We start from the raw sequence: 13,495 nt of genomic DNA on the forward strand, positions 1-13,495 counted from the left end.
AGCCTCAAAAATACCAAGAGGCCTGAACAATCTGCGCAATTTGTGACCTATTAATTAAATGAGGTGGCACAGATGGTTTTCTGTGCTCAAATAGAAAATATTATTGCTAATAATGTAGATATATGCAAGTGTATACAGTGCTATGCACAAAATATTTTTAACAATAGCTGCCATAACACCAAGTGTAATCTTCACATATACATCAAAAAAATATACCAATAAACTAAAAGGTGTAGCGCTATATTTAAATATAAGTCAATACGTAAAAAATACTTGACCTTGTATAGTACAGTGATGCTGGTTGATATCGGCAGAAATGCCTAGAAAAGAAATACAACTCTGTGACCTATTGGTTTAATGAGGTGGCACAGGTGGTTTTCTGTGCTCACTTGATGGAACTCAGAACAAGACTAACGTTGGGAGGATATTCCATAAATTGTATCACTTAGATCTTAGAGGGGAACAGTGAGAGGAAACCGTAAATAGAGAAAACGATGATCTAGCGGTAACTTTGAATTGAATATATAGAATTAGGGATTTGGTAACATCATTTTGAATGCATTATGTTACCTTATGCAGTTACACCACCCAACCCTACTCTTCTAAGGATTTGTAAAATGAATAATAAATGTATTATTGTTAAACATTCTGCCATAGCTATTATCATATTAAATCATTTTCTATTTTAAATGCATATGTGTTTGAATCATCCACAATATGAGTGTGAACACTGCAAGCAGGATGTCATTAGCAAGAGATAATTAAATTGTGAGCTTTCTGTACAAACATTCTTGTTTTACAGATATAAAATTGTCTTATAGTTCCTTCAAAATTTCCCACAGCAATATTTTACATTTCCTGGGTGTAAACTTTTGAGATAACCCGACCTACTTCCCATGTCATAAGAGTGATGTAATATGGCATGCATAAGACTGGAAGTAGTGTATAAAAACCCACTGGCAGAAGGCAAGAGCACACTGAGAGCTTACCTGAGCAAATAGCTAGCGGTACTTTATCCAAATACTCTTCACTTTTATCCAAGATGATTCCATCAGCACTGCAGGTATGTTGTATTTTCTAAATGAGAATACTAATGATTCACTGGCAATCAATGACATTTCTATGAAAACATTTATCTGTGGTGATTAATCAAATATTTAATAATTCTAAAAAAAATATTGTAAATTGTAGGAGATTTACTAAAGAAACATTTCTAAAAACAGTTTTTTTTCTTAAAAATACTTGAAAGCTGTGTTATATTCAAAGGGAACCCATAGAACGTTTTTCAGAAACATATTATTTGTACAGGCATTGGCGTAGGTACCAGTTCAAATCAAAGAAGGGGCGATTGTGTGGGGGATGGCATTTGCATAATTTATGCCTTATGCTGCGAATGCCAATGATTACAATATCTCTGACTTCGTTTTAAAATTGAATTAATTACAACTGTGAATGTAAAATGTAAAAATGAATATTTAGGAGATCACTTGTTGGTAGATAAGAAAAAGGGACACTTGGTTTGGAAATAGAAAGAGAAAAACGCTGCCCAGATGTTTTTCGGTAAACTAGCGAAAAGGCAAAAATAGCTGATTTGGAAAAAAATATCACATTTGCTATAGTTACAGCTTAGCTATTTTAGCCACAATTTGGTGTTCAAAATTGAATTAACAAAATTCAGAATTTAGCCCTGTAGATCAGATATCTGTGATCCCTTTGTACGTATTTACTTAATACAAGTGATTTGAAAGATAGCTGATATTATGATTAGCTATTACTGCAACATGTTTTGTAAATTCATTACGCAATACATTTTATAAACATTATAATCTCGCTGTCATCTACTGCTATCTCTCAAATGTTAAACATAAACTATAAATATAAAAATATTGCATACATAAATGCACTGTAAGTATTGTAAGTTGGCATTCATTATGGACTTCTGGTTCAAATTTGATTTCTTCCAAATTTGGCAAATTTTCTAAATCAATGGAAACCAAATTGAAACCAAAACAAACTGAATCAGAATGAATTGAAACTAATTCTCAATATTGCACTTTCAAAATGTTAGATAGAATAGGATAACTGTCCATGCACTGACCAACAGGGAATCACATATATAGACACGACAATCCAAAGGTTAAAATAATTAAATAACATGTCTATAATTGTAATACCAATCTATAAATACATCAAATATTGCAAAATAAATTATACAATAAAATGTTCAACTATGAGAAAATAATGATATTATAACAATATTTTTCATTACAGAACACACGGAAACTCCACCAAGTTTCAAGGCAAATTCACAAGACGGCTTTGAAGGGTAATTCCCTTTTGTATTTATTATGAATGCATCATTGATAACTTGCTACAATATATCTCGCAAACATTGAAGTTTATCACAATATCATCACATGAGCACAAGTTCCTGCTGTCAAATTGTTGTGCAGTGTTTTGCTGTCTGTGCAATGGGTCACAGGAAAGCAATCATCTCACGTCTTGCCCAATTCTGCCTACTCACTTCTGTGTCATCTCTACGTACACTTAAGGACAGATTTCCAGAATGTACAAAATATGCAAGCTTGCGGCATGGGTTTTACACTTTGGAAAACAGGTTGCAAATAAGTGCAGCTAAAATTCACAATATTTCAGATTACTTTCATATTTATTACAAACAAAACTATTGCCTAATAGCACTTGTAAAGCAAACACCGCCCTATCTGTATTTTAATAAATCCCACACTCAGACTTAGATCCTGTCTGTCATAAGATTGTGATATCATTAGGAGGAGACCTCAGGAATATCAGTGATTCATAATTCCTGCACAAGTACAAAAGTGACAGAAGATTTTCTAAAATTAAAACACAGATCACTTAATGTGTTATCAGTGCACATTGCTTTAGATTACTACATTAATTACTGGTGAGGTCTAACTTGTTTGTGGCACAATAATGATGTAAAGACGGATATCCTATCTTAAAAGATGGATGGGTTATCAGGATACCCCTTTTAAAATAAGATACTGTTACAGCGCATTATTTAATGAGATTGGTAGTGGATTTCCGAGCACTTGAAAAAACTCTATATTCGTACAATCCACATTTCAGTAATTTATAATATTCAATGGTTTTTGTGTTTTACAGTGCTTGTAGGCCATCAGCCAGAAGAAACCGTGACAAACAGTTTTGCGTCATTTATCCATAAGATTCGCCCAGAGCACCTATCTGAGATTGTAAGGCACAGAAGTAAGCGTATGATCTTGGACAACATTGGTGTTGGTCTTGTGGGAAGTACAACACACGTATTCAACGTGATCAAGCAATATTGTCAGGTAAAAAAAAAGAACTTACCAGCAGAACTTTTTTTATTACGTTGATTAGGAAAAAACCCAGGGGAGTTTGGGGGGTATGTTAGATACCGTGAGGCAATTAGTGAAAGGTTTCTTCACTAAACATCAAATTGTAGTGAATTGAAAACTGATATTCCAAAATGGAGGTGAAAATGCTGATTTGGAAAAACTCTCCAGTTCTGCTACAGTCTGATTTTAGCCTAAATATTACAACTCAGTTTTAAGTTTACTACAATTCAGTTCACAACAACTCCGATGTACCATAATACAGTTGAGACACCATTTAACAATGACTGGAATTCCTAAAACAGACTAGAATCATTCTAGGATCTGGGGATAATGTGACTCATAGTGCGGGGTTTAATCAGTGGACACAAATCGTTTATATGGTTACCTTAAATACACTCAAATGCATTTGGCCCAGACCACAACACTCAGCTTCTTATTTCACAACAGACAAGATACAATGCTGCAGTAATTCTGTCATGCCAATTTTTACCGACTCAAATCTAGTGTGCCCCTAATTTCATGCCCCTACATGCCAAATGTCACCACATGAAAATAAAAATGGCAAATATATGGAGGTCTGAGACGCTCTGTAACTGACTGATTTGGTATTAAACAACTTCCATTATTAGAAAATATTGTGTGTGACATTAAAAAGGAATACTCACATTTGATTATGAATTGTCTATTTCCACAGGATCTGCATGTTTCAACACATGGAAGTTCAGCTGTGTGCTCTGTTTATGGCCAAAAGGGATTAAAGCTTTCTCCAACGCTGGCTGCTTACACTAACGGAGTAGCTGTAAGTATGTTTATGTTATATTGCCCGGTTATTATGAATGCTTTTTTTAATTTTGTTTGCTTCGAAAATGAAAAGTAGCTTCCGAGGCTGGTTGATATTATATGGTTAACATACAGGTTTGATTTCTTTTACTTTCAATTTCATATTGAACCACTGAAGGTGTTTTGGTGTTATACAAACATAGAAAATTAAGCACTGCTCTCATACTCCCACTACTTCTGAGCGGCCGTAATTACCAGAGTAAATTAAAAAAAATTTAAAATTACTTGCACACTTACCCAAATCCCTATGCATATTTAAATAACTGGAGACCTCCACTAAAGGTGTTTTGAAGAAAATGAATGCAAGGGCAGCCAAAGGCTGCAATTTTTTTTTCTAGAGGCTGAAAAAAAGCATCATGGGAGGTGTAATTTTAAAACATCTGTGGATCTACTATTGGCCACCATGATGTAACCAACATTGATAAAGTAGTTTCCCTAATCTGTGTTATCTCTGTAGTATCCTTGGCACATTGTTCTATATAGAAGTAGCAAGAACACAGAATATATGTTTAGTTTATGTTCTTCTCTAATTTCCATTTTTTTTGTAGGTTCACTCTATGGACTTTGATGATACCTGGCACCCTGCTACCCACCCATCAGGCGCAGTCCTACCTGCAGTTCTGGCATTGACCCAAATGCTTTCAAAAGACAAAACAATCACTGGTGAGGACCTTCTGATAGCATTTAATGTGGGAATTGAGGTACAAGGACGACTGATGAGTTTCTCACCTGAAGCACAAAATATTCCCAAAAAGTGAGTATTTTGATCATTACATCTGTATGTTTTATATTGTTTCCATGTACCAATTGAATTAACCTGAAATTGTCACGTGTCCTTGTCTTCATTGATTGTTGAATTTATTGTATGAATAATGATCTGGAGGTAAATGAAGTTTAAGGGGATAGAGGAAGATTGCCTCCTGTGACATTTATATGATGTAGGAAAAAATATTACCAAGTGGATAAATTGAGATTGAGATTGAATTAAGATGAGAAGAAGAAAAAAAAAAAAGACCATCAGTGTGACTTTAGGAACTTTGCACAAATTCAGACTAAATTGATTAAAATGTATGTGGACTTTCATTTGGAACACATGGAGATCACAATAGCATTCCATTCAGTGCAGCATTACTTTGTCAGAGGTTGTGAATAGATTTATCAGTGTCTGCACCGACACTGTAATATATTTTCAACTACATACTTATGGTTGAAATATAATTAGCACATTAATGGGTCAGGGAAATCTATTTAATCACCGTTTGTGGTCTCTGTGCACCAGATGTATCTGAGTGGTAAACTGGATATCAACCAAGCTCATTTAATAATGCAGATATTGGTTTACACTCACATTTACAGACTGCATGATACTTAACCTCCTTGTAAAATTAAATACCAATTATTAGAAACATGCATATTAAGATAGTCATTTTCTTTTGTTTCACTTCCAGATTTCATCCACCATCTGTTGTTGGCACTATGGGAAGTGCCGCAGCGTCAGCCAAACTTCTTTCATTGAACCAAGAACAGTGCACACATGCATTGGCGATCGCAGCCTCTCTTGCTGGAGCTCCAATGGCGAACGCTGCCACACTCGCCAAACCTTTGCATATTGGAAATGCCAGCAGGCTGGGCCTTGAGGCAGCACTTCTGGCAGCAAGAGGAATGGAGGCAAATCCTCTAATTTTCGATGATGTGCCTGGGTGTTCAGGCTTCAGTGCCTTCTACGGAGAGTATGAACCTAAATCATTATCTGCACCTGGAGAGGAATATGAATTCCTCTTGGAGAACCAAGATATTGCATTTAAGTCATTTCCAGCCCACCTTGGTATGCACTGGATAGCAGATGCTTCAATCTCGGTCAGAAACAGATTCATAAGCCAGTATGGCTCCTTTAATCCATCTGCCATCCAATCAATTGTTCTCCGAGTTCCAATCTCTAAATACATTAACAGGCCCTATCCTGAATCAGAACACGAAGCCCGCCACTCTTTCCAGTTCAATGCTTGCACCGCCCTTCTGGATGGTGAGGTGAATATCGGTTCATTCAGTGATGACAGTATCTGTCGCAAGGAACTCCATGTACTGTTGAGTAAAGTGATAGTGGAGCATCCTAAAGATAATGTAGCCAATTTTGATAAAATGTATGGGGAAGTAGCCTTACTGATGAAAAATGGGGATATGGTGACAGGAAAATGTGACACATTCTATGGGCATTGGAGGAACCCACTGAGTAGAGAGTCCCTTCAAAAGAAATTCCGCACTAATGCTAGACATGTCCTTCAGGATGATCAGGTAGAGGGGGTGATACAGGTAGTAGAGAACATAGAACAAGTGACAGACAGCTCCCAGTTACCATTGTTACTGCAGTGATTAGTCTCTAGCTAAGATATGAAAACATGTGAGCACCTTGTACAGCTCAACAGAAACTGACACTATAATAAACAAATCAAAAAAGGCAAAAACACAAAAAGCTATACTTATCAATTGAAAAACTGGGGCAACCCGATAGCAAGATGCCAAATATCTAGCATTGGGCAGAAAACGTCCTTTTATTTAATTTTTTTTTTTTTTCATATCTACTCGGAGGGCATGCCACCATACTGGTAATATTTACATTTTTTTTATTCAATATGACAGTTGTACAGAAAATAAAGATAAAAGGATCCCACTTTTAGTGGATGGCAGATTAAGTGCAATATTTAAATTACAAAATAATCTTTGTGCATCTCTAAACATTTTACAATGCAAACGTCAAGCATCGAAGACAAATACATGTTTGTGGCAAAAATAAATAATACATTGTAATTTTAACCCTTTTCAGTTTAACGGGGTAGTGTGATTTAATTGGGCTGCCCTTCAATCCACGGTTAGCTGTAATCACAGTTTAGAGGCAGAAAATCCATATCTCTCCAGTTTATAATAAACTACAATTATTCACTGTGGGCTTTATAAATGAATAGTAAATAGGTAACATGACTTACTTTCTGAAGATCATGTTTTGCCATCATTTATCAATACCACAAACCGACATATATATATATATATATATATATATATATATATATATATATATATATATATATATATATATATAAAGATATATAGTTGAGGAGTTGACCTTCTTACAAAAGTTTATTTTATTTTATGTCTAATATTATTTTATTACTTGAAAAAATAAATGTATGATTTTTCTCATTATCACTGTGACTTTAAACTATACAAGTGAAAATGCATTTTATATTGTAATTATTTGTTAAATAAAACCTTGCTTATTTATTCACTAATTCAGCCTGTCTCTTTTTGTACATTAGAACTTCGAGTAGTTAACAGTGCTTTAAAACAACCTCTGAAAGTATATGAGAAGTAAAGTGAAATAACAGCAAACTTAATTAACAGTCCACTAATGGACAGATCAAAAGTAATGTTAAAGGAGCACTATGTCTATAGCCTGTCCCTGCAGGTTTTTCAGTGTAAACGCTGCCTTTTCATTGCTGCCTAGTAACACCACTAGTTGCAGTCACTCAGACAGCCACTAGTGGTGCTTCCTATCTCAGTGCTGCACAGTGTGCAGAACCTACGTTCAGCGTCTCCATGCTACTCAATGCAACTCTATGAGGCATTTTGCAGTGCATGTGCAATAGCCTCCCAATGCTTTGCTGTGGGAAAGCAATGGATTGGCTGGGATCAACAAGCTTGATGTTCTTAGCCAAGGGTGCAGCGACACCAGTGCGGTGATGGAGAAAAGGTAACCAGGACCAGTCTTCACACATGCCTCCATACCTTCTTTCCTTGTATCCTCAGCGACCACCAGTTGTGTTTCAAGAAGGACCATAACTCTTTAGTAGGAATCAACTAGCCTTTACAACTGTAATACTCTCCAACCAACACCCACATCAATATTCACACAATTTAAAATGTATTTGATCAAAAACTCAGATACAATTACATGATTCCCCATTATGTGCCTGTTGATTAATGGTATGATCGCCAAAATTTTCCCTTGGAAAAAGTCAGATAGGAATGTCCTCTCTCTATACCAGGGCTTCCCAAACTTTTATGGGCCGAGACCCACTTGCTTTTCATGCATATTTTAAAAATGAACTCCATGGCAATCAGCTTTAGATGCATACAATTGGCACACCATGGCAATCACTTTTACAGGCATAACATTTGCACACCATGGCAATCAGCTTTACTGGCATACAATTGGCACACTATAGCAATCTGCTCTAGAGGCATACAATTGGCACACCATGGCAATCATCTTTAGAGGCTTACAATTGGCACACCATGGCAATCAGTTTTAGATGCATAAACTTGGCACATCATAGCAACTTAAGGTGCATAAAATTGGCACACCATGGCAATCTGTTTTAGAGGCATACAATTGGAACATCATGGCAGCTTTAAATACATAAACTTGGCACACCATGGCAATCAGCTTTAGATGCATAAACTTGGCACATCATGGCAATCAATTTTAAATGCATAAAATTGATTGCACATCATGGCAATCAGCTTCAGGGGCATACAATTGGCACACCATGGCAAACAGTCTTAGATGCATAAAGTTGACACATCATGCCAGCGTTAGATGCATACAATTGGCACACCATGGCAATCAGCTTTAGAAGCATACAATTGGCACATCATGACAATCAGCTTTAGATGCATACAATTTACACAGAATGGCAATCCGCTTTAGAGGCATAAATTTGGAACACCATGTCAATCGGTTTTAGATGCATAAAATTGGCATTTCATGGCAACTTTAGAGGCATAAACTTGGCACTTCAGGGCAATCAGTTTTAGAGGCATACAACTGCTTACTCACAGACTCAGAAACAGAATCAGAAGTGATGTGTCCCACTCTTTCATCAAGGTAACTCATGTTGATTATCCCAGTGGTGGAACTAATGTAGAGAGGGCCCTGGTACAAGTATGTTTTCTGGGCCCCCCTCTAGTGCAAGTGTGGCCAAAAGGTAGATCCCCACCTGTCGGAGAACTTCAACAATGCTATACCAGCTGGGGATCTACCAATTGCGCATCGTTGCAGGGTTATTTGTGAGCAGTGTTTGAGCGTTTGAATGTAAGCATGTTTTTGTATTAAGTTAAGTAAGTTTTGTGCATGTATGGGTGTATTTGTATGTAGTGTTTCTATTGGAATGTAGTGGTGTACTTGTTTGTAATGTTTGCATCAGAATGCAGGGGTGTCTTTATGCAATATAGGACTTCAATTCCTTACTGAGGAGACCGTTTTTTAATTTTCTTACCGTTAAGGACCAGGGACTAATTCTATCACCAGTCTTTGTCAAACTTTTGGGTAGTCATTTTTTTGTGTTATGTTTCTCTCACTTTAGGCATGGATTCTCAGGTCCTGTTATGTGTTAATGACAAAGAACACCCCAATATGTGTTCAGCAACATCTCCAGAGTACAACAATGCCCCCACTGTACAGGTTTTACTTTTTTTTTTGCAAACTTACAAGGGTAAAATGTTCCATGTTTGCCTTAATTCAGTTTGCCAGATTGGATTGCCGCGGATTGCCGGTCCAGGTAAGTTCAAGGATCCTATTTGCCACGGTCGTACTAGGTCCTTAACAACCCTTTTTTTGTCAGACGTACATAGTACGTCCATGGTCGTTAAGGGGATATACATATATATATAAAATTTCATTCTAAGTGTATCTTGATATAAATATATGTGTATATATATATATATATATATATATATATATATTAATATCAAAGTACAGTTAGAAAAAAATTCCATATGTATAATTTTTTTAAAATTATTTCTACAGTTTTTTTAATTTATTTTTAATTATTATTTATAATATAAATATATACACAATATATATAGTTATTATATATATATATATATTATCTATATACGTTTTTTTTTTACTATATTAATAAAAAATACACTTAGTATGATGATGGAGGGACAACTTGGTCACCTATGGCCGTTACATTGACGATATTTTCTTTATTTGGAAAGGAGAAGAAACTGATCTTATAGAGTTTTTAGATTTTTTAAACTTAAACACGTGGGGAATCAAACTCACGAGCAATTGGAGTAAAATAGAGGTTGTATTTTTAGACCTTTTAATATACATAGAAAATAACACTATTAAAACTAAGAATCACTTCAAAACAGTAGAAGCTAACAGTTATATAGAAAGAGACAGCTGCCATTTCTCACCATGGCTAGAAAATGCTCCGAAGGGCCAATTCTTAAGAATTCGGCGAAATTGCACTGATCTAAATGTTTTTAAAATCCAGTCAGATAAGATTAAACGAGACTTTTTAGAAAAGGGATACGAAGAACAGAAATTAGAAAAAGCAAGAGAAGAAGTGAAAAAAGTAGAAAGAAATAGCCTTTTAAAATATAAGGAGAAAAAAGAAAACGAAATGAAAGAAATCCCCTTCATATGCAATTTTAGCACTGACAATTTTAAAGTAAGAAAGATAGTCTCTAAATTTTGGCCTATCCTATTACAGGACCCTACTGTAAAAACGTTCCTCCCTGACAAACCAAAATTTATACATAGAGGGGTAAATAATTTACGTACCACCCTGACATCAAGTTTCATAAAAAAGAAAAGAACAGGAAATCCCTTTTTAAACTCTGATAAAGGATTTTACGGCTGCGGCCAATGCCTAGCCTGCAAGAGAACTACTAATAAGAAGCGACACATAAAGACTTTTTTAAATAAAGATGGCACGGAGTATACTATCAAAGACTTTTTAACTTGCCATTCAAATAATGTCATTTACGCACTTAGATGCCCTTGTGGCTTATTCTATGTGGGAAAAACCACTAGAGCCCTACATATTAGAATAGAGGAACATGGCCGGAATATCACAAAAGGCTTTGAAAATCACAGTGTCTCATCACATTACAAATCGGTCCATAACTGCGAGTTTAAAAACACCACATTTTTGGGCATAAAGAAAGTAGATAAAGATTGGAGAGGAGGTAATTTTGATGCAAAAATGAGTAAACAAGAAATGGAGTGGATTTTTAAATTAAATACTCTTATTCCGAATGGGCTGAACGCAGATTTCGAGATGTGCCACTTTCTTAAATAGATCTAATATTGTTCCGCTCCCCCTCCTTCCCCTGTGCTACACATATAGAATCTAGGTTTTTTGACCCTAGTCTTTATAGACGGTTTTTTATATAAATATACATAGATTAACTTATATTTCTAGTGTGGTATAACCTTTTAGACTTCTTATTACCTATACATAGAGATTCCTTTTATAAATTCAGTTTTTAGATAGGAATCTTATCCATCCTATGACTTTATTGTATGTCAGTATTCTCCCTTACACCTAGCACCTTAAGTGGTTGGTTTTATCTCATATATGTGTCACACCTACCTGCCCTAGAGCATCATTAATTCAGCACCTTAAGTGGTTTATTTTATCCTTTTACTTTTAACTCGTTTTATGCCTTATACTAGTCCCTTGCTACATTATACTCAACACAGCACCTTAAGTGGTTTATTTTACCTTATATATTTTACTCATTACTTTAGCACTTTAAAGTGGTTGATTTTATACTTGTCCTAGATTTACCTTTTTAAGATTTTTTACCTATTTTGACTTATATGGATTTTTTGACCACCTCTATGCCTACGACTGATTCCTTTGTAGCATCAGACCTAATACCTAGCACCTTATTGATTTAGTTTTAGAAGGATATTGATAACTTCGTATACATAGAAGGAACTTTCCTTCAGCACCTTAAAGCATTCCCTCTTTGTCTTCTACATGAATTTTTATATCATATCATATTCACTCTAAGCACTGAAAGCGATTGATTAAAATCCCCTTAATAGACATAATCTGGTCTTTTATGGACTATAAAGAAGATACACAATATTAGAAAACTTATATTTTATTTATATAACACACACTTAAGTACCAACCGGACAAATCCTCAAGTGGAATAAAAACTCCAGTATCTGGTTATGTTACGAATTTAGAGCAAAGATTTATATGTATAAAGTTATAAGGAATAAAAAGAAAAACACGATCGAACTTTGATAGGATGTATTCTCCCTCTCTTCCTCTATATCTGTGCCGATTCGGATGCATCCACGAGCTGAACCGCAAGTGGAACGCATGAAAACCGGATATAAGCGAAACCGGAAGTGACGTACACGGAAATACAACTGCGAAAGAGGCTTGACACGCAGAGCATTGCCGTTACCATGGCAATAGCCCGCGAGAATTAAAAAGCCCGCACACCAATTATTCAAGTAAGAAGAAGGTATTTAAAGCAGGAACCTGTCCAAAGAATATTGCAAAGACTTTTTATCCAGCTGAGGAAGCCTATTTGGCGAAACGCGTCCTGGAAAAGACTGTAACTATTGGACTTTTTATTTTTTGCCTTTATAGTGTGTATTTATATTTATTGTTTGATATTTTTATACTGATATATTTTTTTTAAAAAGTGATAGTCAAATAAAACTACTATTTTTACTGAGACACTATCTGGCAAAATCTCGTTCCTGCTACCAAAAAGAAGGATTGTGGTCCTTAACCACATATGCTGTACCATTGAGCCTAGTTGAAGGCTCTGGTTTTGTGAGTACCCCATTCTGAATTACACGTATATAAGCCATTTATCAAAGATACTACACTATATGCACTTTATGTCCTAGATTGGAAAAAGGAAGAACAAAAGCCGCCCAAGAAGGGAGAGGGTCGCCTTTACGGACCCTATAAGCGCATGAACTGAGCTAAAAACATTTTGGCTCTTTAAAGTGTGAGTGGGAATAATCTTATATACATACTTGAAAATATACCTTACAGTGTTATACTATGATATATTCTTTGTGTTTATACTTTTAAGGAACCGTATATCAAGGTTAAGATCTCAAAAGAGAGAGAAAAAGGATATTTAAGGTATATCCACTTATTCCCAAAGATTCTCTGTATTTTTTGACCTTATATATAAATATAGCGCTTCACCATTTCCCTAGATTGTATTCCTTGTTGTTAAGATAAGATTTTGGTGTTTAAGCAGCTACAATTGTATGATATTGGAACCAATTGGTGTATATTGTGATTCTCCAAATTAGCGCTGGTACATCCACCCATCTTTAGTATGATGTTATATATAAGATATATATTATATATATATATATATATATATATATATATATATATATGAGAAAACCGGGGGCTTATCCACTAAACAACAACTTCGGTGCTGACAGATTTTGTTAGTTTTTTTAAAAACATCTAATCTAGGCAAAAAATAATGGGGGTTTAGTT

The 13,495-nt window shown here is 35.2% G+C and overlaps 1 protein-coding gene across 1 annotated transcript; it reads left to right on the forward strand.

Annotated features, from left to right (window-relative positions):
- Positions 1-979: 979 nt before the first annotated feature.
- Positions 980-7,248, forward strand: LOC134573771 (cis-aconitate decarboxylase-like). Its single transcript, XM_063433549.1, has 6 exons — positions 980-1,063; positions 2,272-2,326; positions 3,148-3,335; positions 4,057-4,161; positions 4,751-4,956; positions 5,651-7,248. The coding sequence occupies exons 1-6, from the start codon at positions 1,043-1,045 to the stop codon at positions 6,570-6,572; spliced, it is 1,497 nt and encodes a 498-aa protein (XP_063289619.1). The 5' UTR covers positions 980-1,042; the 3' UTR covers positions 6,573-7,248.
- The last annotated feature ends 6,247 nt before the right edge of the window (positions 7,249-13,495 follow it).

The sequence above is a fragment of the Pelobates fuscus genome, chromosome 9 (assembly GCF_036172605.1).
Source record: "Pelobates fuscus isolate aPelFus1 chromosome 9, aPelFus1.pri, whole genome shotgun sequence".
In the NCBI taxonomy this organism is placed as follows: Eukaryota; Metazoa; Chordata; class Amphibia; order Anura; family Pelobatidae; genus Pelobates; species Pelobates fuscus.